Source organism: Lepisma saccharinum, chromosome 1 (assembly GCF_977018435.1).
Source record: "Lepisma saccharinum chromosome 1, izLepSacc3.1, whole genome shotgun sequence".
Classification (NCBI taxonomy): domain Eukaryota; kingdom Metazoa; phylum Arthropoda; class Insecta; order Zygentoma; family Lepismatidae; genus Lepisma; species Lepisma saccharinum.
In genome coordinates, this window is record NC_139229.1 from 49,954,091 (window position 1) to 49,981,733 (window position 27,643).

Consider the following 27,643-nt stretch of genomic DNA (forward strand, 5'->3'; position numbering starts at 1 on the left):
GGCAAAAAAAGGCATTATAATTAAAAATAGGCAGTGGGGTCCCAAATAGGCAAAATAGGCAAAATGAAAAGGCTTCTAAAACATTCGAAACATAAAAAACGTATATCCGGAAAATTTTTATCAATAAAAAGAGGCATTTTGCCAAACTTCCGGGCTCTAGTTATCATCAATGTCAAGGTTTAATATACTGTAATGATGTACACACTTATCCACGAAACTGATTTTGATGTTGTTTTATTAATTTCAGTGATCACTGCTACCATCATCTTCTTGTTCCACACTCATTGTAATAACCCATGGCACGACAATCTTCGAAGGGCCTTGGCCTATCTCCCAACTGTCAGTCTCCCTCCCACAATGCTACCTACAGGAGTGGAGATCTTAAACCAGTAATGGGATGACGTGGGGTCAGCATGTCGAAGCCCCAGCCATTATAGGAAATATCTGTGTCCGGGTTACGCTACTAACTCGTAACTTCCCAATTTCCTCACAATGTTGGGTTGCCATAGGTCCTACACACAGGCTGAAAACCCACAGACTGAACTCTGGCAGTCTTGAACCCATGCCGTACCGCAGTCGAGTCAAAAGCACAGCACCTTAGACCGCATGGCCATGGAAGAGGACTCCACAACTCATTACACTGCACTTCATTCCAATATAATAATTTGCATCTTTCTTTCCCCGAAATGAATGTATGGTTTAGTTGCGAGTGGTGGGAATACATCAACATGAAGACGTGCTGTTACAAAAGTTTCCACTCCTGATCATGCCAGCACCTGCAGTGTGTAGCTAAATATTCATGAGCCACTAAAAATATCTTTCAAGCTAACAACATCGGGAAGACTTATCACCTGTCAGCATTGCAACCCTTCCTCCTCTTTAAACTGCAATAGGTGTTATTTACAGTATTTGATAGAATTAAATTGTTGATTATTTGGACTTTTTTGAGTCCAGTTTATGCACAGAGAGGCTAATCAGGACTGGACTTACAGTTTAAAGTAGTGTCCAAAACACTATCCATCACCACCAGGTATTGCACCCAGAATCCCTCAATTACAAGGCAACAATGTTACCACTATGCCAACTGGGAGAATTTAAAGAATGTTGTGTCTGAAGGTTTGCTGTGTTGCACTTCACAACTCATTTTCACAGATTAATAGGCCTTTTAAGCATCAAGAACAGTGTCACAGGGATTTTCTGTAGTTTAGTGGATACTACAGAACATTCGCTATGTTTTTTAATTGTTTCTATGAGTATATTTTGCACCATTAAAAAACAACACCGCTGAAGACAGTTTTAAAATAATATTTAAAACTAATGAGAAATCTTTGGGCCAGCCTGAGAAAAAACAAAAATCTGAAATTCAACCCCTAGAATGTGTACATTTTCACATTTGATAGATATTGTTTTGCTATATTTACTCTAAGTTCAGTAGTTATTTAAACATATAAGAAAGCAGCACGGTAGTAGATTTCAATACTTACTTCCTACAATGTGAGCAGCATTCCCAACGAACCAGTGAAGCCAATTGAAAACTGGTCTCCCTTTAGCACCAGGATTTGGACGGAACAGAGCCATGATTGGCTGAATAAAAGCTAAACCCGTTGTAACACATCCTAAAATTGGGTGAGGATTTCTCACAGGTGTCCAGTCTCCAATTTCAACAAAGATGAGCACAAATGCAGCAATTGTCAATGCCCATGTCAGCAGCATGAAGAATCTGTGCCACTGTAAGAAAATGATGCAATAATTAGCACTGGTTTTACACAAAAGACATGATTTACAGAATATTTTAGTTTATTGATGAATATTTCTAGTGCATTTACTATTCACATGAATCAGGTAATTACAGTACATTGTAATGCTACATTCTGCACACTGCAACATGCCATGCAGGCATATGGGGAAGATGTGAAGGTAGGGCAGCATACACAGTGAAAAAGGACTTATTTAAGGGGGTCCAGGGGGTCCGTACCCCCCCAAATACTTCCTAATAATAAAAATTAAATAATGAAAATAATGAAGTAATAAAATAACTAAAATTAAATCATGAAAATAAACTGTTCTTTAACCTTTAGGAGCCCGATTGTTTCGATCGAGATGCTCTCATGTAACCCTCCGGGGCCCCGATAGTCATGCTCTGTCAAGGTCGTAGTTTTTTAAGTTATAACTTCGCTATTTTTGGCTAGAATTTAGATTTTCTTTTTTCATATTGTTGTTAACACATGTATTTAACAGAAATGATTGTTGCCCGTTTTTTCTTTTCATGAAAATGGCAGAAAAAAGGCAGGGAAAAAGGAGACTTCCATTTTGAGTCTTTTTTTCAAGGGAAAACTTTTGCCAACAAAGGAAGGCCAGCTTGGTTGTTCTAAAGCAATGAGTTTCCCTCACCCCTGGAAACTGCATTGGAAGGAAGTTTGTATATCGGTACCAGAGGTCAAAAGGAATGTTTTCTGTGCGGGAGCAAGCGGGGGTTGGGAGTTGAGGGGGGGGAAGAGGAGTTGTTGAAACTGCTTCGTAATAATGTAAGTTCGAGGCATGCTGAAGAAAACCCTTTGTTCTTGAGCACAGTGTTTCACAAATTGCTACAAAGATTACCCTGTATTGTCTAAAAATAGAATTTGGAAGTAGCTGCAAGAATTGGCGCACTTTTGTCACTCCGTTCTAGCTTTTCCTCCTGGAAGCTTGAGACAGTGGCACGCAGGCCTTTCGTTTCAGGGGTACAACTCGCGTTACATTGGTCATATGATAATGATACAAATATTACATGCCAGCGATAATTTCTATGTGCATGTTGACCTTTTCATGTCCTTTTTTTCTGGGGGGGGGGGGCTTTTTTTTAAAAAAAAATGATTTGGGGGGATTCCCCCTTCCCCCTCCATATATACGCCAAATGTGCATAAATTGTATATTGTCTGAATCTGTGATTCATTCCACGTACAACGGTATATCATTCATCTCTCTAGGGCAATTAGCCTCTGAGCTACAGTCATATCAAGGTACCGCTGAATTTTGAAGCTTGAATCAGCGGCATGCTGACCATTCCTTTTTGGGGTACAACTCGCGTTACATTGGTCATATGATAATAATGCAAATATTTTTGTGTTCCTTACATGTCAGCAATAATTTCCATGTGCTTGTCGACACTGTCATGTACTTTTTCCTTGGGGGAGGTGGGAAATCCCAATTTTTTCCCAGAAATTTTGGAATTTTGAGTGTTCTGCCCCTCCCCCTGCCACATACACACCGAATTTACATAAATTTTATATAATCTGAATCTCTGGTTCATTCTGCGTACAAAGGTATATCACTTATCTCTCTAGTGCAATTAGCCTACAATCTACACTCATTTAATTGAAACTCTGCATTTAGCTCAAAATCGGCTCGGACATCAAGGGGACATGTGAAAATGGCCTTGGGCTCCAAAAGGTTAATCGAGGATTATTTATTTCCACCAAACTTATTGGAAGGTAAGGATTATATTGTAATCATACTACTTTGAATGACATTGCAAAGTAGATTTTTGCAATATTTATTACTACTTACAACGTAACATTCATAGAATATCACCAGGAACTTTATTTTTCGTCAACTGGATCAAACCACCTTTTCCTTATAGTTAATAAATATTCAACTCTTTATCTATTTGACATTAATTTCCTTGCCAGGGCAGTTTTTTTGTACAAATTTTGCCAACCTTAACTACATGTAGGCTACATAATGAATATGTGTTGTTATATCACTATTCATATACCATCCTTTTAACTATTCATGTCATAAAAATAAAATATTAATTAATTTTAATTAATTTAATGTAATAATTATTTATGTTTAAACATTATTGTTACTATTATTATTATTATTATTAATTTGAGACACTTGATTCGCCCCCCTCTCCTGAAACATATTTCTAGATATGTGCCAGACAGTGAACTCTTCTTAATTCAAACTTTGATAATACAAACATAAGTTTATTCCCACCTTGTTGATTCAAATTTTTGGATATTTTGAGCATTCTTCATGTTCCCTTGAAGTTCGATTTATAGAGAGTCCATTGTATTCACAATCTCAACGATTTGTGAAGTTTATGTGCTCAGTTCCATGCTCCAGTCTCCTTCCCACCTTCCAGGAGTGTCCCCAGGTATGCATTTACTAGAGGATGGGTAAACCCTAGAGCAGCTCCATGTAGGGACATTGCTTGAGATATTTCAACCTGAAATTATCCACTCTGGGATTCAAAATAGCCAGTCTCAGTGGCAGAGTGGTTAGCAGAGTGCACAATGATGCCAGGGGTCCCAGGTTCGAATCCTGTCCGGAGCATTCTTTGTGTATGTCCTATCATCAATTTCATCAACAACTCATGCTCATCTTCATGATAAACAAAAAGTGTCAGAAATTCAAACTAAAATAAACCAAATCATTCAATCAATATAGGGAAGATTAGAAGGGATAGAATAAGGAATGAGGAGATCCGACACAGTGGGGGTGGTGAAGCTTCAGGAAAAAAATAGATCAGGCACAGATGAGATGGTTTGGACACATGAAGAGGATGGATGCAGAAAGAGCAGATAGCGGAGAGTGTTAGGAGAAGAGGACATGGTTGGAAAACCGTGGAAAGAGAGGAGTGGTGGAAGACCAGAAAAAAATGGAGAGGCTCGACATCTATGCCCACCCAGCTAGAAGCAGGAAATTGTTAAGGATGATGATTGTGACTATTGCACTATTTCGTACTTACAACAAACCACTGATCCTTTCCACACATCTGGCTTCCAACCCAGGTCTGCTTGTAGTAACGAGCAAGTAAAATGCCAATGCTCGCTGCTCCAATCCATGCTCCTATCATGAAGGCACCATGAAGCTTGTACAGCAACTTCGAAGCAGACTCAATTTCACCCACAACGGCAAGATTCAATGCTGAAGCAGTGGGAAGATAATTTGTACCATGGAAGCTAACTGATCCATCTGAAAAGGAAGCGAAAGAGTAAAGAAAAATGAAATTTTGGATGACTCCCACAGTGTAATCAAGCAAAAGTACTATTGAAACTACACAAAATGCAAAGAGAACAAATTAAGAATGAATATAATGAAACATTTCATGATGGATGCGGTAAACGCGGTTTAGAATTACTCACGTGAAATTTGTATTTCCACGTTGCATAATTTAATGGATGTTTCTGATTAATTTCAAAGAGACACTGTCTTCATTCACTAAGGATACGGCGTCTCGAGCGGAGATGGTACTGTGCCACTGCTTTGTTTGCTCCCAGGCGGTGGTAGTTGCATTTTCTCTCACTTGACAGGTGGCACTGCCGGGAGGTGGTTGGGGAGTTGGGCCATCTACTGGGTTGTGCTGCTTGATGTGATGCAGTTCCTGTTAATGCGTGGCTGGGGGCAAGTATGTGCACTGTATTTTTTCTTTTTCTGGTCCGGGATCTCTTGGAGGATGGGTTGCCAAATCAGGTTCCAATTGGAAACATCCATTATATTGTGCAACGCCGAAATACAAATTTCACGTGAGTAATAATGAAACATACTTCTTTATTAGTACATTAAAAGGAAGTACACAAATTACTTTTTTATTAGGGCACCATCTCTGAAAAAAAATCTCGAATTATATAAGTATTAATTTAATGAAAGCCTACACCTGCAGTCAATTTGGTATTGTGTAATTGTTTGTAGTAAAACATTTAGCTAGCAACATTTGCAGGTTATCCAAGAATAATGAAACTCCTTAATATTATTTTTTAAATTCATATTTTGGGAAACTCTGTAATTATTATTTTCTATATATTAATAATATTCATTGCATAAAATATTAACCAGACATATGCACATACAATTTCTGTGCCTTTAATATATAGCAGTAGTTTTTAAGAAACATATATTAAATTGTCATTATTATATTTCACTTTGTCTATATCCCAACAAGTACAATAACCATAAAAATGAAACTGATTGTAATATTTGTAGATTAGGCACATACAGGAGTTGTACTACGTAATATGTATTCAATATTTTAAAAAAAACTAATAATGTGGAAGTATATTTAAAATCTCAACCTTGCAGAGAAAAAAAAGAAGCTGTAGCAGTACCTGCAGAGTTTTAGTGAGGGGGTGGGATATCCTAATTTGAATACAATGAAAGCTCTGCATTTCATCATTAGCAGAATTTGTGCTTTGGAGATTAATTTCAGGTATAATAGGTCCATGTCTTCAGTGGTATGGTTGTTATTGAAAATTCCTATTTTGAAAAGCCACTGTGATCTTTCAAATTCTGAAAAGTTACATTTGCTCAGAGCAGTCCTGTATTTAGAATTGATCTCCAGGGGGATGCTCATGGGTTACCAGTTATCAAAAGTTTAACAGTATTAAAAGGAGGTACTTTATGTGTGTGGGGGGAGGAGGCATTAAGTTAATATATGTGCAGAATGTAAAGCTTAGAAATCATACAAATACTAGGGTTTTTTTCCTCCTATATCTTCAAATACATCTCTCAAAGTGTTAATTGACTGCTACTGACATCGTCCCTTACTACACACTCCATACCACTACTGATGATACAGATAGTTATATCCCAAAAAAAAAAAAAAAAAAAAAATGCACAACATTCATAGTGCGTACCATACATTCCACCCCCCGTCGAAGCAAAATCTCACCTCCATTCGCAAAACTTGGCAGCTGTTGATATTTGATGCAGATGTGAAAGGAATATAGATGATGATGTCAAAGTCGCAAAATTCTGTCCAAACGGGAATCAGTGAAGGTACAGACCATTATGAAAGAACTTTCTAAAGTCTAGAGAATCTTCTAAATACTTGTTGCTACTTATACTTCTGCTCCTAAACAAGATGAACAAATGTAATACTTGTTCATGTTCTGTAAATGTATCAGTCACCAAGCTGTGAGCAAAATAATATCTGCTGTCTACATTTTCACTCTTCACTACAAACAAATTATACATAATAGTCTCACCTAATGTCATGGGGGGGGGGGTTGATGGCAGTGCCAGGTGGAGCTGAGCCCCGCCCCTGGTCCCTGCCTGGCTCAGAGTATCTCTAGAGCATTCAAGTGATTCTTCCCATAGTTTGCTTTTCCTGTTGTCTTGATGTTTGCGATATAATACAACTTTCAAAGCATATAGAAATTTATTCAGAAAACTTACAGTCGGTTTCGGTGCCATTGCAAAGCACCACCTCACTACCATGTAGAAGTCAAGAGATATTCTTGATACCAGATTCCCAGGTCGGTGGATTGGTCGTGCAGGTCTAATTGCATGGCCACCTCGCTCCCAAGATTTGACCTGCTATATTTTTTCTTGTTTTTGATCAGGTTTTTGTACCACCTTTACCCGCTGTTCTTGCTGAGCTGAGACTTTGAATTAACGCCGCCACTGCAGAAGTGATGCCTGACTTACTGGTGAAAGTTTGGAATGAAATAGACTTCAGGTGGAATGTATGCCGAATTACAAATGGTTGCCACATCGACCAAACATGAATGTTGTATGACAAACTTGATGTGTTTTGCTTTGCAATGGCACCTCAACAGACTCTGTGTTATCTGAATAAATTTCTATATCCTTTCAAAGTTGTAAAGTCCTTTTTGACTCACCCTGTATATGCTTACAGCACTGGAAACTATCACAAACATCTAGACAATTGCAAATCTATGGGAATTTCAATGTAGTTAAGTAACTTGTACTGCACTGTACTTTAACAAGGTGACATGCCCTCATTTCAAACATGCACACTTTTGCTTGAAAGCTTCTCTCTTTATATGAGATTACATATTTGCACTGTTCTATATCTACATATGTAAACTTTATATATTCAGTATGTATTTAAACTACATAAAAACTGACCCAACTAAATACTTGCCTGAATATGGAAACTTAAAATAAAATTTTGGAATACTCACCACCATGAACAGGTCCACTGGCAATAAGAAGATAGTATCGGTTGTTCGCTAGATCAAATACTTTCCCATTCACTGTTGTTTCAGCATCTCTGACATATTTACAATATAAATTGCCATCAATGTATGAGCCATTTAATAATTTTATTCCTTCTTGCTGAAAGATAAAATGCAATTAAAGCTCACAGCATAAAGTAGATTATTAGAATTTCTAAATATACTGTACAATAAAATGCAAACATGCGATTAATACCATGCTATGTCTATTTTCTATGGTAGAGTTGTAACAGAGAAAAAATCCTTATTCCTTTTATTACATAGAAAAACTGTGGACAATTTCATATTTCAAGTAAAAAATAAGGTTTACTTTTCCCTATATATTGTGAATTTAAAGTTTCATTTGATAACAGCTGATGTGAAATGTCATAACTAAAAATTGAGCAACTACATCCACTATGAATGAAGCAGAAAATAATTGTAACTATTAGAAAAAAGAAATACACTTAAGAAATTAAGGAGCCTGTATCTATTTTCATCTAGCTAGCATTTAGCATTTGATCACAGAAGCTATGAATAGATTACAGTCCTGGTTATTTTCTAAAATTCATAAATGCATAGAACATAATGAAACTTCAACTGACATTACATGTATCAAAGTAGTAACTTTCCTTAGATTCAATTTCAGGAATGGACGGATGTCTTCCCTACTTATATTCTATGGAACAAACATGTGCAGCAAAACCAGAGTTTACATAAGCATATTTTGCATTTTCCTGCATTAACATTCAATCTTGATGGTCCCAAATGTAGCAAAATGTTATAAAATATTTCTCGATTTTACATTTTCCGACATTTTTAGTTTTTTTCAGCTTGGTACCCTGTGAAACGTAAAATCGAGGTTTCACTGCATAATGTTTATTTTCTGATTATACTTACTTTCAGTAAGCGATTGTTTCCTCTCCTTTCATTCCAAGACATAAATACATTTACTCCATTCATTCCTGAAGAACTCTGAGTGCACTCTACAACGCTGTCGTCATCCTGCAAATTAGACAAGTATCTTTTGTATACATTTAAGGACAAAGAGCAGTATTATTAAGAACTTTTTTTTATCAGGAGTGCTAGAAGGTTTAAAACTTAGCCCATGATCCACAGTCTTGCCACTGAAGTTGCATATTATGAATTGAAAATATTTTTACTGTCATGGAATCAATATTTCAAGGTTTAGTTCCACCCAAGACTGCGAATGGTTGCAGAGCATTGCAACATTTTTATATTACTGCTCAAACTATAGATGGAATGGTTCTGTTATCTACACGTTTCATGTATTTGGTTGATGCATAAGTTCGTAGCAATTGTGTTTGGTATGGCGGTTTTAGGAGTTTGTTCGCTTAAAGTTCATCAATTGTAGTGGCATTTTCGTGTTTGTGAATATGCATTGAGTTTTACAGATTTGAAGAAAGACTGTGTTATTTATGGGCTAAAGAAGTCCAGTGGGGGAAAAAAAACATTTCCCACATACTCTTCTGAGTGTAACATAGGGGCAAAGGCAGCGAAGGAGACTCAAAACATTTGTTCCTTGTACAGAGAGAATGAAAAATGGGGAAAGCAGGGCAAGAAAATGGTTTTGTCAAGTTTGAAGAGCATTTTCGTTACCACAGGAGCTTCCTTGAAGGTTGATGGATTGAGAACTCTTTGCAAGTCTTTAACACCAAATTAGCTGATTTCTTCAGGTGTTGAATTGAAAAACTGCCCCAGCATTGGTAGACAAGTCATAGACAATAAAGAAAAATGTATTACTGCTTAATTTATGCCTATTGTTCATCTCAAATTAGAATCGAATACAAATACTTTTGCCATGGTAAAAAAAAATGCTATGAACTTATGCATCAACCAAATAGTTTAAATTTACGGAATAACCTATTTCATTATGTATACATTTTTATATTTTTTTTCTCTATTGGAGCGCTAAACAAATATAGTAGGATAGCCATTAGGGTCATGACATATGTATGGTCTTATAGGACCTCTTAGTTACTTTAAAAAAAATGGATGTGAGGACAGTGCTCGAAGTGGAAATCTGTAGCTGGGTGATGCTTGTATGGATTAAGATTGAGACATTGCAGAAGGTTGGGGGATGCTTTGTGAAAATTTTCATAACTAGGGGGAAAGCATCCCCCAATGTTTCCCACCACTGTGTGTGAGGCTAGAGTGAAGAAGTTAAACATAAAAGATTGTTTATTCATTCATTACTTGAAAGAACTGACCTGGATGAATTCATGAGACAATCTCTTCATTTTTTACATTGTCCTCTCATATAACAAATAATGAAATTGTCACTGGGCATTGTTGCATGGCATGAGAGCTCACTGGAGGCACGGAGATAGGTCTCTACACATTCTCAATCTTAGTGTTAGTGGAGGTGGTGTAATCAGAACCACACACTGGCTGCCTTTACCCTCAGGTACAAATAAGAGGCTGGGTGAGTACAAGAGTAACTTATACACACACACACTGACGTGAGAATTCCAGAGATCATCCACACAGAGAATCAAATCAAGGTCTCCCATATTAGTCAAGATTTAAAACTCAGTTTCTATCATCTCTCCAATTACAAAATGGTTAGCAAATGCACTGCAATGAAGTATATTGTGTAGCACTATACATTAACAAGGTGATATACTCTCATTTCAAACTTACACACCTTTGCTTAGAACAGTGGCTCCCAAAGTGTGCACTGCAGTGCCCTGGGGCACTGTGGCTGGGTTACAGGGGCACTGCAAAATGTTCCAATATTTTTAATGAAATATGACTTACTTCCAAAGAAGTGCTTATTTAATACTTTTTACATTCGAAATGTTGCTGAATTTGAAATATGTGTTTATTTTTTTAACTTAAGGCAAGGAACCTAACCACACTAATTGAGCACTGCAAGTGTTAGAAAAGCCTATATTCTGACCTGGGTGCCATGGAAAAGTCTTCAAACACCAAGGGTGCCATAAATTAAATGAAAAACTTGGGCTTAGAAGCTTCTTTCCTCATGAAATTACACATTTGTACGTTCTACATATCTATACAAATAAAATATTTCTTTATGCAGGTGGCCCAAATAAAACTATACTCAAAACAAAGGTGGTAATAAGCCAGTTTTTTATCATCGGAATGTTTTTGTAGTTGTCAGAGATTTCTTGAGTGACGTGTTTTGGTTTATTCTTTAAAATTTGTCAAGAGTTTCAAATCTGAGCTACAATTGTGATATTACACACCAGTAGGTTCAAGCTACATACTAAGAAAAACCACTTCCAACATCTGATCTGGACAGTGGAGCGTGTGGCATTCTTGTGATTGCATTTGCCCAAGTTTTAACATGTAAGTTACAGATGTACTTGATCAATCATGCAGACACTCTTTGCTTCGTTGGGAATAGTTTTGTTCGAGTAGTTGAATTTATGGGAATGATAGCATTCAGGAAAATTATGGAAGTTGTAATTTTAATGAGCAGAATTGCTGCCCCAATGACCAACAGCATTGGGTGATTAAATCTCATATTCATCACTGAAGGTTCCTAGTTGAAGTCCTGGCCTGAGTACGGGTACGCCTTTGCATATCCCTTGATCCTTTTCTTACAATAACTGTTCATCTTCATTATTGGAATTAACATATGAGGCAGAAAACTGACATGAAAAAGAAACAATGTACAGGAATATCAGCAGAGTATGGATTCTTAAAATGTACTAATTTCACATGTGGTGGATTAAATAGGAAATTATTGGGAAACAATTTTAATTTCTATTCTTCTTACTTTGTTTTTTCTTTACTTAGGGTAATCATAATGACGATGAATGATGATTAGATGAAATTGACGAAGAAATACTCGCAAAGGAACTGTTGGAATCTCTAATCTAAAACTTTCAGTGTTGATAATGTGAATCAACCAATCAATTTATTCGGCCAGCTAGGAATCATTTGTAATTTGAGTCCTGTACAGATATTGGCTCAAAAAGGTAGTGCATATGTACCATAATAATTAAGAAAAAAATATTATCAATATAACATTTACTGTGATTCTGATGCATTGTCTATATTATGTACACAGTGGCTTCCTCTGTACTACGAGGGGGATTAATTTGACATGTCTCCTTTAAACTTAAAAATAACAATTTATATTTATTAAGAATACTTACCATAATACTATTATCTGAAAGTCCAACAGCAACATAACCATCCGAGTTTCCTTTGAGCTCAAAAATATACTGATCTCCCTTTACTAAACATGTGGTAAGGAAGTGACAGTTTTTCGAAAGAACACAATCGTTGGGATATCCAAAACAAAGTTTTTCTGTATTGCAGCCATTATATATTGGATCAGATGCTTCCTAAAATAGAACAAACAATATTACTTATATTATTGCACATAATCTGCAGTTTATTAAAAAAAATATGTAAGGTTTCATTTGGGGAAACATACATTATGTTTTCCTCTTGATCTTATAATAGAACAGCAAATTAATGTGTGCATTCATTACAACATATTATGCACATTGATTTTGCTCTTAATCCCAATTCAATTAGTCATAGTCAGGAAAAAACAGGCTGAAATAATATGAATTTTCATCCTACAGATAATTGAAAAATTGACGTGTGTTAGTTTAGGCTAGACTCCACATTAAAAAAAAAAAACATACATTTTTTGTGCCTAGGCCTCTTAGCAAATATAAGATACACTGTAGATATTATATTGTGCATTATGTTTCTTCTTCAGATAACAATAATATGACTTTTGGAAACTTTATGGTGGGAATGGTTAGAGAGTGAAGTAGCTTGACAAGATTTTGTCACCCTTAAGTCCAAGTCTATTCATTTTCCTTCTTTCTCTACTTCTCTCTCCCCTCCTAGGACCTCCCCGTGGTGCAGTGGTAAGTTCCATCACCTTGTAATCAAGGGGTCCCGGGTTTGATACCTGGTGAAGGCATGTAGTGGTTCAGATTCCACTTTAAACTGTAGGTCCAGTCCCGATTAGCTTTACTGTGCATAAAGTGGACTTAAACACTAAGTTGTCTGGGATGAGCATGGATATGGTGGAGGCTGTCAGGCCCTCCGGGGGACCTCGGGTGTGGATAAAGTCCTGGATTCTGTTCTTTATCCACACCCGAGGTCCCCCGGAGGGCCTGACAGCCTCCACCATATCCATGCTCATCCCAGACAACCCCCGCACCCCCACTTTTTACCTGCTGTCCAAGATCCATAAACCTGGCAACCCTGGCAGACCCATCGTGTCCAGTTACAATTCACCTTCTGAAAGAATCTCAGCCTTTGTCGACTCCCACCTCCAGCCTCTTGTTAAAGCTCTGCCCTCCTACTTCCGGGACACCAGCCACTTCCTTCAGAAAATTAACACTCTCCCACCATTACCTGCCAACACTATCCTTGCCACCATCGATGTTACTTCTCTCTATACCAACATACCTCACTCCCATGGCCTCTGCTCCATAGAATCCTTCCTTAACAACAGACCAAAACCCCACAACCCCAGCACTAATTTCCTGACCCATCTAGCTCACCTTGTCCTCATGTGCAACAACTTCACCTTCGAGGACAAGCACTATCTCCAAATCCAGGGCACAGCCATGGGTACCAGAATGGCCCCATCCTATGCCAACCTGTTCCTGGGCAAAGTTGAAAAAGAGTTCCTGGAGACCCAATCTCTCAAACCTCTCCTCTGTCTACGTTTCATCGATGACATCTTCATGCTTTGGACGCATGGAGAACCTTCCCTGACCACCTTCCTAGACAAACTTAACCACTTCAGCTCCATCAATTTCACCTGGACTCACTCTACCAACCAAATCACCTTCCTGGATGTGGACGTGCACATGAAGGAAGGACATTTGGAAACCTCCATCCACATCAAACCTACCAACCATATGCAATACCTACACTTCTCCAGCTCCCATCCGTTCCACACCAAGAAAGCCATCCCATTCTCCCTGGCCCTCAGAGGTCAATGCCTCAACACCTCAGCCACCTCCCAACAGAACTATAACCTCCGCTTACACCAAGCCTTGACCAACCGTGGATATCCTTCCACCCTGGTCACCAAACAAATATCCCGAGCTGCTTCATACACTCCCACCAAGAAACCTGCCACCAATCCCCCTGCACTTGTCACCCAATATCACCCCCACCTCAACAAAATCACACACACTCTACGTTCCCTCCTTCCCATCCTGCACAGTGATCCTGACACCAGAAACATCTTCCCCGACAAGCCCAGAGTTGTCTTCAAATGCCCTCCCAATCTCCAAAACATCCTGGTCCACCACAATCCACCTACTCACAATCAACTCGCACCTGCTCACAAATGCAACCGCCCAAGGTGCAAAACCTGCTCCATATTTTTCACTTCCCGCACCCTCCAGATCCACACTGCCACCGGCAAATTCACCCTCTACCCCAAAGGAACCTGCAACAGCTCTAACCTAATTTATATCCTCACGTGCAACATCTATGGGAGCTTCTACCTGGGGGAAACATCCACAGCCCTGAACCTCCGCATCAACAACCACCGCTCCTCTACCCAAAACCTGGACTTTGCTGTTGCCATTCACACCAATCACCACAATATTCCTTTTAATGGTAGCTATCATCCACTCCTTGCCCCAATCCACCAACACCTCAATACATAGAAGATGGGAGAGGGCCTACATATCGACCATGAATGCAACCACACCTCCAGGCCTGAACAAGGCCACCCAGTAACGCCCCTCATCCCCTATCCTCACCCTCACCACCACCTTTTCCCAACCAAACCCCCCCCCACCACTCACAGTTTTCGACAAGCCAGGCGAAAAAAACATTTTTTTTGTGGTACTGTCAACACTTTTTTTTCCTTCGGGACCTGGCAACACTGCAGGTCATGCTTACTCTCCCCTCTAGTCACTTAGTTATACAAAGTCTCTCTACTCCTGAAGATGTGATATACCATCACTAAAATTTGAATTTTTTCTTTGTCCGGTGAGTGTTTCCTCTCTCCTCTTTCTTTTATATATATATTGTCTGTACTAATTCTGAGGTATTTACAGAACCATGAGAAAATATTCAGTGTAATTGAAGATTTACCATGTACAAACTTCCAAAATTAATGACCCTTGATCCCATCGTTTTCCAGACCTTTATTTAAAAAATAATAATAATTTAAAACATTGTGCATATTCTTTTGTACTGCAGTCATACCTAAGCTTCCAGAAATCAAGCATCCACAAAAGTAAGGAAAGATTTAACAGTTTGGGTCTACCTGATGGCACAGTGGTAGCGTCGTTGCCTTGTAATCAAGAGGTTCCGTGTTTGATACCCGGTGAAGGCACACGCTGTTGGGATCCCATTTTAAAATGTAGGTCCAGTACTTATTAGCCTTACTGTGCATAAAGTGGATTAAAAACACCACCATCTCAACCAATCAATCAACTAACTAATAACAGTTTGGGCTCAAAGAAATTAAATGCAATGTAAACATTAGCGCAACACACTTCAGTGCAAATCAGTATTGAAATACGGATAGTATAGTAGATTTGCAGAAATATCTTATTTTGACATGTGTTCATAATGCCTTTTTATCACCAAGATAAATCCCACAAAAGTTGAAATGGATTTAGTAGATAAAATCACCGGGAAACAATTCATTTTGGTAACTTTATATAATGTAATGTATATAGAGAGAGTTTAACAAACAAAATGGCATAGCTTCTTCTAGCGACTACACATAGATATAGATTACAGCCTACAGAAGCTTTAAATCAGCTATTACACAGTTATGAACATTAGATTAATTCTATATAAATAAAAGTGTCCTGCAATGCAAGAATTATAAATATCAACATGAACACACCTATCCGGATGTGAAAATTCATATGAAATACCTTTGCTTCACTTTTTTGTATTGGAGGTGGTTCTGGTGTTGTACTTGTCGTGCTTGTTCTTGGCGGACGAGGTGCTTCCTGTTCAGTTTCTCTTACTGGAGCTGGCGGATCAGCAGTAGAACGTTTACGCACTGTGATCGGATCAGAAAGCACTCCTACCCAAAACGTTGCATAGCTCTGGACAAAAGTAGCACTAAAAAAGACATCTATTATTAGTTTTTGTAACCAACATTTTGAAATGAGTGATTGAAAAATTTGTGAATAATTCTGGTTCCACTAGGATCCAAACTTGGGATTTTGACAGTCTATGCCAACTGAACCATCTACTTGAAAATGCTAAAACACTAAAAGTTCCCTAAAGAAAAAATGCACTCAAAAATAATGCACTCCTTGAATAGATTATTTGAAGGGATCGGGTGTGAAACAGGGTAAGGGACATTTTGGTCATTTCTGAGTTCATTAAAAGGTTATTAGAAGCTATACTGTAGATAAATTGTTTTCATGTTGTGTTTACCAATTTCACAAAGCTTCACAGAGTCCAATGTAAATTGCATGACATGGCAATTTCACTTGAAAATTGAAGGATGACACATTTCACTTTGTTACTTTGTAACTAAAAAATTACGAAAATGTCACCATGTTTTATACCAGAGCCCTTCATTTAACTACAGATGAACCTGCAGTCTCCTTACAGGGCCCATCCAAACTCAGCCCATCCACCTGCTGGCCCAACCCACCAGAATATACAGGCAAAATTCTCAATAAAAATTAAGGAAACATATAGAAATGATTATGAATATACATTATTTGACAGCCGTCCAGTGGAAAAGATATAATACAGGCATTGCAATCACTGCTTGCACTATTAAAATATTATTTAATGTACTTTATATGTTTTGGCCTTATTTAATTTACATCACATTTGTTCTTGCAAAAATTTATGGCCACAAACTCCAGCAGCGGTTCTGTGGTAAGTAGCAGGTGTTCTGCTTTAGGTTGCTACATAGAAAATCCAATGCACTCCAAGCATCACATGGAAAAGGAAAGCACAGCCTTCTACAGCTTTTGAGCCTCTCGAAAACAGAAGAGCACAACTCAAGACAGATGAAGACACTGCTAGCAGAATACAACACTATAGTCTGAATGTGTTTACACAATCACAAAGATCAATAATTGCTTTATTATAAAATATTATACCTGCTCTAAATTCCAGAAACTCTAGAACAATTACTTTACTTCTCACGATGGTGAGTGGCCACCGGTCCCATACACAGGCTGAAATCTTAGGAAAAATTGTTATGCTTCCCCAAGGAGAGACTAATCTGGGCATGTCCCATAGTCATAGCCCAAAGCACAGCCACGGTTTGGGACATAATGTCGACATTTGGGGGATAAAACAAACATAATGTCCCCGCCACTGGGGAGTGTTGGAATTTGCAGAAAGTTGGATGTTACTTGCCACTACATCTCAAATTACCATTCCAGTATTAACAACTACGAAATTATTTACATGATTTTTACAGTGAGTTGCCACACAAACAAATTCAATAATATTATGTTTTTTAGTAAAACTTGCTGGCGAAGAAAGTAATTAATTTTTTAAATAGCACAAGAGTTAAGTCCTTAAGTTGAGGAGTAACAGTTATGCACCAGTTGTGCATTTATTTCAATATCGCCCAAATGGGCACTGCTAAAACAAAAAAAACAACAAAAAAACTGGGTGTATGCAAAAGTATGAATTTCTCCCCATGTTGCAAGCGGAAGAATTTCCTTATGTTGATTATTAAGTTGGACACCATATTTGAAAAACATGATGATTAAGAATTTTTGGAATCCCATGTATTCCAAGAGCTAAATTTCACCTTAATTGGAGTTAAAACTGACTTTCAAACTAGATTTACGAAGGCTAGATAAAGTGCCTCCTATGGGAATGTTAGTTGTCAAAGGGGTGAGGGTGCTGCTATTACCATTAACACTAAATTGATGACAAATTATTCTTAGTTTTCACACTCTAGATCTGGCAGCATCGTCCATCTCAATAATCCACCAATGGTTGTATGAAATCGAAAATAAAGGATTCCCTGATAACAATATTATGTCAATTTCACATCAAACATGGCGCTGTAAAAAGTAACTGGGCAAATAAGATGGGGTGGGGCACGGGGCAGTCGCCTCAGTTCGCAGCCAAAAAAATGCATGAAAGAGCCAGATCTGGCTCCAAGAGAGCTAAGTTGACAACACTGCCATGGAGTGGAGGAAAGAGCTTGGGAAGAGCCCCGTGGAAACTGTTCCGCATGCCCTTAATGCTATCAAACTCAAAATACTATTTTTATTAATATGATACATTATTGTGCAAATATTGTGCACTCAGAAAAAGGGTTAGAAAATGAACAAGTGCATTCTCTTACTGTGGTAATGAATGGCCTAGGATTCCAAAGCTAAATTTATAATTTTCATTCTAAGCCTCAAGTAACTTCCTTTATTTGCCTGTGAACAATAATTTGTACAACAAAGTTGGTTATTACTTTTCTGTTAGTTTGGGGGAGGAATATGCAAAAAAACAAAAAAAAAAACACCTTACGAAAACTGGCAAAAGTGGGTGATAAAAATTACAACCATCTCCCTCTTTCTAGGGAAGCTAATGTAAGCTGAATGTTGTATTAAAACAACACTTGCCATCTTCTTAGGACCAGCTTCCACCACTGCCAATGACCCAACAGCACCAGAAACTCTGGTGCCACCACTGGCCTGCTCCTCCCCAGATACTCGGTGCAGAAATAAACACCAATCTATGTTATGTAGGCTCATGAAAACCGTTGATTACAGTTACACTGTACTTTTGTACAGCCTCTGAAAGCTGTACAAAAAAGTAGCAAAGCAGAAAAACTGAAAACAGTATGCATTTAAAAACCCTCACTGATTAATGAAAACAAATTTAAACTGAAGCAAGAAATGCAATTAGTAATTGTGAAATGAATACATTTACAACTACCACTAATACAAGTGTACATACTAAAACATTTTATTTTTTTTTGCCAGAATGCTATTAAACCAATTATATCTAAAATTCTTCCTTACATAGTTATTTGATTTCTGACTTCTAAGCAGGGATCATTTGCATTTTGAGTGCAAAAGCTATTCTTGTGATATTTTAAAAACTTGTATAATTAACAAACAAATGCAAACAATTCATTAAATTAGGCACACACATATGTACTACATGGATATTTGAGTGAAAAATGCAGGCTCGACCAGGATTCGAACCCGGGTCTCTGGCATACCGAGCAATGGCATGGTATGCCAGCTGGGTTCAAGTCCTGGTCGAACCTACATTTTTTGCTGAAATATCCACATTTTCTTCTTGCAGCCCAAATAACTCTACAGATATGCATGTTGTGCTAATTCTCAAAATCCTATGCTTACTTGAATGTTATTTCTCCTTCGTAATTTGATGGTGACTCCCATTCCAATCTCACAGACTTCTTCTTTGTCTTGTCCTTGTGAGTAACAGAATTCTGAAAATGAACAATAAATTATTATTAGTTGTTATTCAATAGGAATACAAGTAGCCATAGGGGCTATAGGTGCCTTGGTACCTCTTTCCTTGTATTGCATGTGTAGACTCATGGTAAAAACAATGAAGATACAAGACACATTGAATATAAAGTTCCAGGCAAAAGAAACAAATAAAGTTAAATTGGGTAAAACACACTAAAGACCTGCTGAAGGAAAGAATACATGGTACAGTCACAAAGAGCAAATATGTTTGGTTTTTTTTTGGTTCTCCCATCCCCTTCCTTGTGCACTTCAGATGCCACAGTGACATAATAGGGATTCAAAATGTGTTACTAAGAGTGAAATTAAACCTCAATTTGTTGCAGTAAGTAGAGATAAATCTTAAATATGTAATAAATTGCATTACATTAAAATACCACATTGGCAAGGGCTGGAAAAAAGTTGCATCAAAGATCGGCAAAGGAAAGTTTAAGTGTTGGAATAGTAATACGTGTATGTGTCTTTAAAAAAAAATCATCATCTCAGACCCAAGTTCCAGTAGGGTCTCTCAGAGAACACCTACACCTAGGCCAGAACTCAAACCCTGGAACTTGGGATGTTGAGATTGAAGGTCTTCTGCAATGTTCAAAAGCTGGAAACCTTTACGAAAATGAAATTTAGAATGGAAGTACGGCAGACTCTGTACAGGAAATGGGTGTTTATGGAAAACATATCTCCATTGTGATCTGTACAGTTCCTTTACATCACCTCTTTGCATGTCGCAAAGTTTTATTTCTTCTGCTTAGAATAGCAACACATCAGAACACTTATGCAACTCAATCAACTTGTAAACCTGTACCAATTACCCAAAAATTCTACCCTACGGTGGGAAGATTTCCACAGCGCCTGTACACTCCCCATGCATGGCCGTATTTAGAGGGGGGTTTCTAGGGTTCAAACCCCCCCCCCCGAAACTAATGACATGTTGCATTAATGGATGTTCAGAAACCAAAATCTGTAACAAATTTTCAATTTTTCTTTCGAAGCATCACAAAAATACAAGGAGACAATGTTGAAACGATCGAGCTAGAATTTTCATACATTTGGAATTCTGAAAGTTGAGTGAAACAGGATTTATTCTCGGAATCGCAGCCCACCCGCGGCCCCTCCATTATCACTTCTGCTGTCATCTTTCCAGTGTTGCTCCTGCGTCACAAGGAATATAGACTGAAGATTCCCTTATGATTGTCCCAAAATTCCCTTTCCAGCTTTTAAATTCCCCGTCCGATAAAGTCGAAAATAAATCCCTCTTGATAGGAGTTCAAACCTAGTGCCTCCAGATTCGTAGCGCATTACGTTCGCGATTGAGGTTACAATCCATGCACCAGGCTAAGCTTTTAAAGAGAATAACTGGTTCCACACTTTTCAAAATTCCAAAAATTTAATTTTAAAGTCAAACAACAAAAACTTTATGACTAAAATTTCCATCTAACTTTTAAAGTCTTTTCTTGAAGGTATCTAAAGTTTAATGACGAAGTAAAATAATTGTGCATTTCAGTACACACTGTATGAAACGTAAAAAAAAAAAAAGAAAAAAGAAAAAAAGAAACTTATGCTCGATATTCACTCATCTGCTGGATTGAGTAAGCCCCCTCAAGGATATAACAATAATATAATAATAATAATAATTATTATTATTATTATTATGGAATAAAATTGTTTTATTATTATGAAATTTTAATTATTATTGTACAATTATTATTATTTCTATTATTCAAATTTCTGGCGACGCCCTGGGAATAATTATGAATTAACCCCCTCCCCCGAAAATTTTTCCTGCCTACGACCATGTCCCCATGGACTGACTCCACATGATAGCTGGGGGGATGATTTGCAAAAATTTTGCTAGCTGGGGGATATTATTCTAGTATTGGTACAACACTGTCTGTTGCATCAATTTAAGGTTTACATTGTGAAAATTTAATTCACAATATTCAGGTTAGAAATGCTGCCATGCCCTGATAAAAATAATCATCTTTAGTGACTATGGCATAAGTATATTTTTTAGTGTTAAAACAACACAAAACACATAAACAGCACAATAACAAAAAAATAAGTTTGTCCAACTTTTTATTTCCATACTGGAACCATTATCAGAGTTGGTCGAGGACTGCAAAGGGGACACGTTATACAAAGTGGCGCAAAAAGAACGCATATTTTTGGAATAAGTGTAACGTTGTTCATTTTCAAGATACAAGCGTTTTATTAACACCAAAATCATCGGTAAGAAATGCAGTTTGGATAGGTAGGTATACAGTGATTTAAGTATGGAAGAAAATCCTCAAGATGCTCCGAATGCGTGTACAGCAACAATGACGTCATCTTCCATACTTAAATCAACTCTGTCGATGGTTTTGGTGTTAATAAAACGTTTGCATCTTGAAAATCAACGATTGGGTTCCAAAACGGGGGGGGCAAGGTGCCAAAAGTGGGGGGCAAAGACTGTATATTTCCCTTTGTAGATAAGATTTAGCATAGTGCGGGAAAAAAGTTGCGAAAAGTTAGGGGGCAACTGCCGCCCTCGCCCCCTAATCGCCGCCACTGCACTTATTCCAAAAACATGCTTTATCTTTGCGCCACCTTGTATATTATTTAGCAGTTTTGAGAGTGAGAGGAAATATTTTTCCCCCTTCTCAGCTCCTTTAAAAATTATGTGCCCCGAGTTTTGATGGGAGATTTTCAGAACTTACCTTACTTCCTTTCCTTGGCATTTGCATCATGGTTTTTTGAAATTAAATTAAAGCTACTTGTGTATCTGAAGCAACGTTAATAACATCTAATTTTTTAAAAGATGAAAACCTGCATTTATGCCTAGATTTTCACCTATTTGAACCAGCTGTTACCAAAGTACAAAGACTTACCTGGAAACCTTTTCCACAAAGAAGTGTTTTTCCATCATCAGGAGATACTTCGAAAGTTCCAATAGCTGTTCCAGGCTGATTTGGTGAGTGTGCCTGGACAAGGTATCCAGCGAATTCCACGTCTTCAGGAGATTCTAAGAAAATTTCCAGCTTCTGGCCCTGTACTAACTGCCTTCCAGATGTCGTAACAGTGTATGGGGCAGGGATCGATTGCGATTCACTACCACCGTGGCCAGGTTTCATTGTATTGCAAGCTGCATCTGGGGCACCCATTGAGTAGCTGTTGACATACCTCATCATCGCAAACAGCAGGATATAAATATGTAACGCCGCCATCACAGTTGTCTTCTTCATTTTTCTGCAAAGAACAAATTAAATTGATGTGGTTACTCAACATATTCTGTGGAATTTGAATGAGTACTATTGCTAACACATACAGGGACACCATTTGCGAATGCGAACACATACAGGGACACCATTTGCGAATGCAAGGTGCTGTGCAAGCAATACTTTGCAAGTCCATTAACAAACATTCATGGTAAAGCAAACGTTGAATAATTTATTATTAACTAACTTGCAACATTTCTAATTATTATTATATATACACCCTAAATTTGAGAAGGGGACAGACAATACATGGTATTTAAGTATATTGTTTTAATTACAAATTCAAGTGTTTCACAAAGAAAAAATGTCAAATTTACTTTTAAAAATGCATAAAGTGGTACATACGACGATGGATATCTGTATAATTTTTCCAGAAGAACAAGCAAGGTATATCCCCCCTCCCCTTATAGGATTACCCCTGAAAAATACTCCTTCAGTTTGAAGGCAGCAACTTCCTGCAACGCCATAACAATAATTTAGCAAAAACTACCATGAATGAAAATTAAATTGTATGTGTGAAATATATGACTTTAGATTGACAATTCATTTTTAGGGTAGGGGGCAGTAACCCTCTCTTACTCGCCCCCCCCCCCCATTCCGGACGCCCATGCCTACGAATGTAAGCAGGGAAGACGATACATAAAACAATAGTCCTAGACAATCATATTAGGGTTGCAATTATGTTCATGCAAAGCATTCGCACTTACGTAAGTGTTTAAGTCTTTAAGAAGTGTAAATAGGGTACAGTCATGGGAAAAAGTACTTCCCCATAGAGCCTTAATACCAGGGGAAGTATTTCTTCCCACGACTGTACACCTTGCCTGATCACTTTCATACTGTTATCTGTTATGCAGGATAGGAACCTCCGCACGTCCAAGGTTCGCGTGTTGGAAATAAAGTTGAATAGGCCTACATTTCGATAAGAATGTATTTAACCTCTAAACAGCCGGGCCGGTTTTCGAAAGTAACAGCCTTTGCGCGCGATTTCTAAATTTTTACACTTATTTCAGAAAAGCGTTATATCTCAGACTATTTGAGCAATCTACTTCGGATACATTTTGTTTGAAAGCAAAAACATCGGAGCACGCGACCGTGTACAATTCAGAAAGCCCAAGTGAGAAAAACGGGGTTGGGAGGGACCAAGTCCCCAAATCTCAATGAAAAAAAGTCTCCCGTTATTTTGGAAAAAAGGGTCAAACGTTTGCATTGTTTTCAAAGAATAGACCTTTTGCAACAAAGTGAAACTTGTTCCAAGTCTCTAGTCCTCATACAGGCTGAAATATGACGCAATATGTACAATCCTGCATTTTGGCTAAAAATAGCTAATTTGCATATTGGAGAAAAGGGGAGGGGGTGGTTTTCTTCCACATGACATTTTAAAGTCTTATCTCAACATCTGTCAGCGTTTACAAAGTGAACAAAGGTTTCTATATTAACCTTTTGAGTCCCAAGGCCATTTTCACATGTAACTCCCTTGGTCCCGAGCCGATTTTGAGCAAAATGCAGTTTCAATTAAATGAGTGTAGATCGGAGGCTAATTGCCCTAGAGAGATGAGTGATATACCGTTGTATGCGGAATGAACCAGAGATTCAGACTATATAAAATTTAAGCAAATTCGGCGTATATGTGGCGGTGGGGAGGGGGCTAACTCAAAATTCCAAAATTTCGGGGAAAAAATGGAGTTTCCCCTCCCCCATCCCAAGAAAAAAATACATAACAGTGTCGACATGCACATGGAAATGATCGCTGACATGTAAGGAACACATAAATATTTGCATTATTATCATATGACCAAAGTAACGTGAGTTATACCCCCAAAAAGGAATGGTCGGCACGCCACTGATTCAAGCTTCAAAATGCAGTGGTACCTTGAAATGGCTTTAGCTCAGAGACTATTTGCCCTGGAGATATGAACGATATACCGTTGTACGCAGAATGAATCACAGATTCAGACGATATATAATTTATGCACATTCGGCGTACATGTGGAGTGGGAAAGGGGGGAAATCCCCTGAAAAATATATATTTTTAAAGAAAATAAGGGGCTTCTCCCCCGCCCCCCGAAAAAAGGATATGAAAAGTTCAAAATGCACATAGAAATTATCGCTGGCATGTAAGAAATACAAAAATATTTTCATTTTTGTCATATGACCAATATTACGCGAGTTGTACCCCTGAAACGAAAGGTTTGTACGAAACTGTCTCAAGCTTCGGAATTGAGCGAAATGCAGAGTTACATTGAAATGACTATAGCTCAGAAACTAAATGCCCTAGAGATATGAAAGTTATACCGTTGTACGCAGAATGAATCACAGATTCGGACGATATATAATTTATGCACATTCGGCGTACATATGGAGGGGGAAAGGGGGGAAATCCCATCAAAAATACTTTTCTTTTAAAAAATGGTGTTTCCCTCCGCCCCACCGAAAAATGTAAAAATGCACAAAATGCAAAATTTATGCAAATTTGGCGTATATATGGAGCGGGAAGGGAGAAAACCCCCAAAAATTATTTTAAAAAATTGTCACTGCACCCAAAAAATGTCCTCGCACTTGGGCACAAAACGACACCTACGCACAACATTCACGGACGAAAAGCTAGAACGCAGTGAAAAATGAGCGCCGATTCTTGCAGCTGCTTGAAATTCTATTTTTAGACAATGCAGGGTAACCCCTGTTGCAACTTGTGGACACTTGTGCTAAAAAACAAACGTTTCCTTTCCATTCTCACAACGCAGATTCAACAACCAGTCTTCCCCAGAAAAAAATATTTTCTGTCAGCGGTAGAATGCAAATATTTTCGTAATATCTCTGGTCGTTATGCATTTGCAGCTTGAAAGCGAGTCATAACTCGAGAAGTATACAATCAACAAGAGAGACGCTGACGTCATCTCAACTCGGAACCTATCACTAACCCTCTTGTTCACGCTCTGCATTTTATGTATTTTTCAGAAAGCAAATTAGGTTGTATATAAATTATATTTCTTTTAAAAATATTATTAAATGTAAATTTATAAATATAAAAAATCGTATGTTAAGCGATCAGTTCGTCTAAAGTTTTCTAACAAACATTTCGTAACCTTTCAAGATATAAAATACCATTGTTTACTTCGAGAATTATTAAGACTTTCAACTTGCCGCTATTCACACAAAATATTATAAATAGTGAGTTTTTCCAAATGTACTATATTTTTATTTTTCAAAACAAGGTTTATTAATATATTATTGGAACATTTCTAAAAAAAAAAAAACGAAAGTTGATAGGTGCCACCGTTCCAGATATATATCAAATCAAAAATATCCAATATGGCGGACTCTCTTCAAGATGGCGGCAGTCAGAACGCAAATGGCGATTGGCTGGCTACTCGACTGAACGTATCTTAGGTGGTACGTACAACAATTAATTCTAGCAAGCTTGTTTTTATTTAAAAGTCAATGATTCCGGACTTTACCGCCGGATTGTGATAAAGAGAGACTTTTTTGGTACTATCCTCCATTTGGAGACACATTTTATGGTGTACCCGTCATTAAAATACATTAAAACTTATATCGTTTTAAAGGTTATAAAATAGGCTACAACTTTTATTCGAAACTGTTTCTTGTCATTTAATTTGTTCAAAAGTCAATAGGCAAAAACTTGAAAAAGTACAAAAAATTCACTTTTTGAAGATTATTTTTTAAATTACGGCAAAACCACCGACATTATACAAAAATTAAACAATCTCTTTTGTAACCCATCTAATGAGGATTAAGATTTACCTACGATTGATTGGTTACGGAGATATAGGTCAATAACAGAGTCTGCGAAATTGATGTTTGGGGGGGGGCGCTGGGGAGAAAGCACCGAGAGGAGGGGCGGGGACTTTTGGGATTTTGCACTACTAAACAACTGACCAAAATTCAGCTTTTACAGAATTATTCCCGACATGAAACCTTTATTGACTGGGCTATTGACCGGGGTGAAGCTTGACCGCTAGTGTGGATACCCCCTGACCGTGAGCGGAGCGTTAGGGGAGAATGACCTGAGTGTTGCTTGATCGTAGATGTGAATCAAGCCTAATGCTCCTGCCGATTACATCACTGATTTATTTTGGTTGTCTCGTAATTGAAACTCATTTAAATTACAATTGTAATATTAGCAACAAAGTAACACACTTTCAATTCGTGGCAAAAATGTTCTGTCCAGGGAGAATACTATATGAATTAATTATATTCAGCAGAGTAGAAGTACAGTTTGTGATAGCTTCATGTAAAGTTGCGTGTATAAATGTGAAAAATACATACTTCTAATTGGAGTCAATGTGAAAAATGGTACAAAAGGTTAATAAAACAAAAACACACATTGTAAAAAGTGAAAATAGCTCTACAGTTTTCACAACAATTACGATCTGCCTTTTAACAGTTCTCCGCGTATTTTGATGAAAATTAGTAACTCAGTAGTAAATATTATTTTAAAAAGTAGCATTAAAAGTAACATATGTCCCCACACCGCGTATGTAGTTTTCTGCCATGAAAAATCAGAAACCTCTTCTCTTTATGAGATTTTATTTTCCGGCGGCGATTGGGTTCCAAAACCGAGGGGGGAAAGTTGCAAAAACGGGGGGGGAGGCAAAGACAATATAGTTCCCTTTGTAGATAAGGTTTAGCATAGTGCGGGGCCAAAAGTGGCGAAAATTGGGGGACAACTGCACCCCTAGCCCCCCAACCTAATCGCCGCCACTGTTTCCTTGAAATACATTCAGTCGTGTTCACAGTAGCAGCCCATTGAATTTTAAGCCAAAACAAATTCAATGCCTGAATGTTCTCTATTATTGTCTGAACTATGTTAATTCAACTGCACTACATGCTGTTATCATTATCACCATCAACAGGAGGTCAAGTTTAGCTATCAGTAACCAGTAGAACGCCACTGGGAAAGACCCGCTCGAACAGCCTCTGCTTAGCAAGCCCAACAAGTTTTTTCACTTTCACGAGTAGAAATAAGCAACGTTCAACTTCAGTTTATCAGTTA

General features: G+C 37.8%; 1 protein-coding gene across 2 annotated transcripts in view; it reads right to left on the reverse strand.

Annotated features, from left to right (window-relative positions):
- LOC145994962 (ferric reductase 1-like) overlaps positions 1-27,643 on the reverse strand; it is a 270,899-nt gene that overhangs the window by 13,226 nt on the left and 230,030 nt on the right. For both annotated transcript variants that reach the window (XM_083131498.1, XM_083131504.1), the window contains 8 exons: positions 22,243-22,600; positions 19,250-19,341; positions 15,827-16,019; positions 12,095-12,286; positions 8,847-8,951; positions 7,914-8,067; positions 4,736-4,962; positions 1,485-1,728 (listed from right to left, as the gene is read on the reverse strand). In XM_083131498.1, coding sequence (XP_082987624.1) covers positions 1,485-1,728; positions 4,736-4,962; positions 7,914-8,067; positions 8,847-8,951; positions 12,095-12,286; positions 15,827-16,019; positions 19,250-19,341; positions 22,243-22,596 — 1,561 coding nt within the window. In that variant the 5' untranslated portion in view covers positions 22,597-22,600. The remainder of the gene's footprint in view (positions 1-1,484; positions 1,729-4,735; positions 4,963-7,913; positions 8,068-8,846; positions 8,952-12,094; positions 12,287-15,826; positions 16,020-19,249; positions 19,342-22,242; positions 22,601-27,643) is intronic.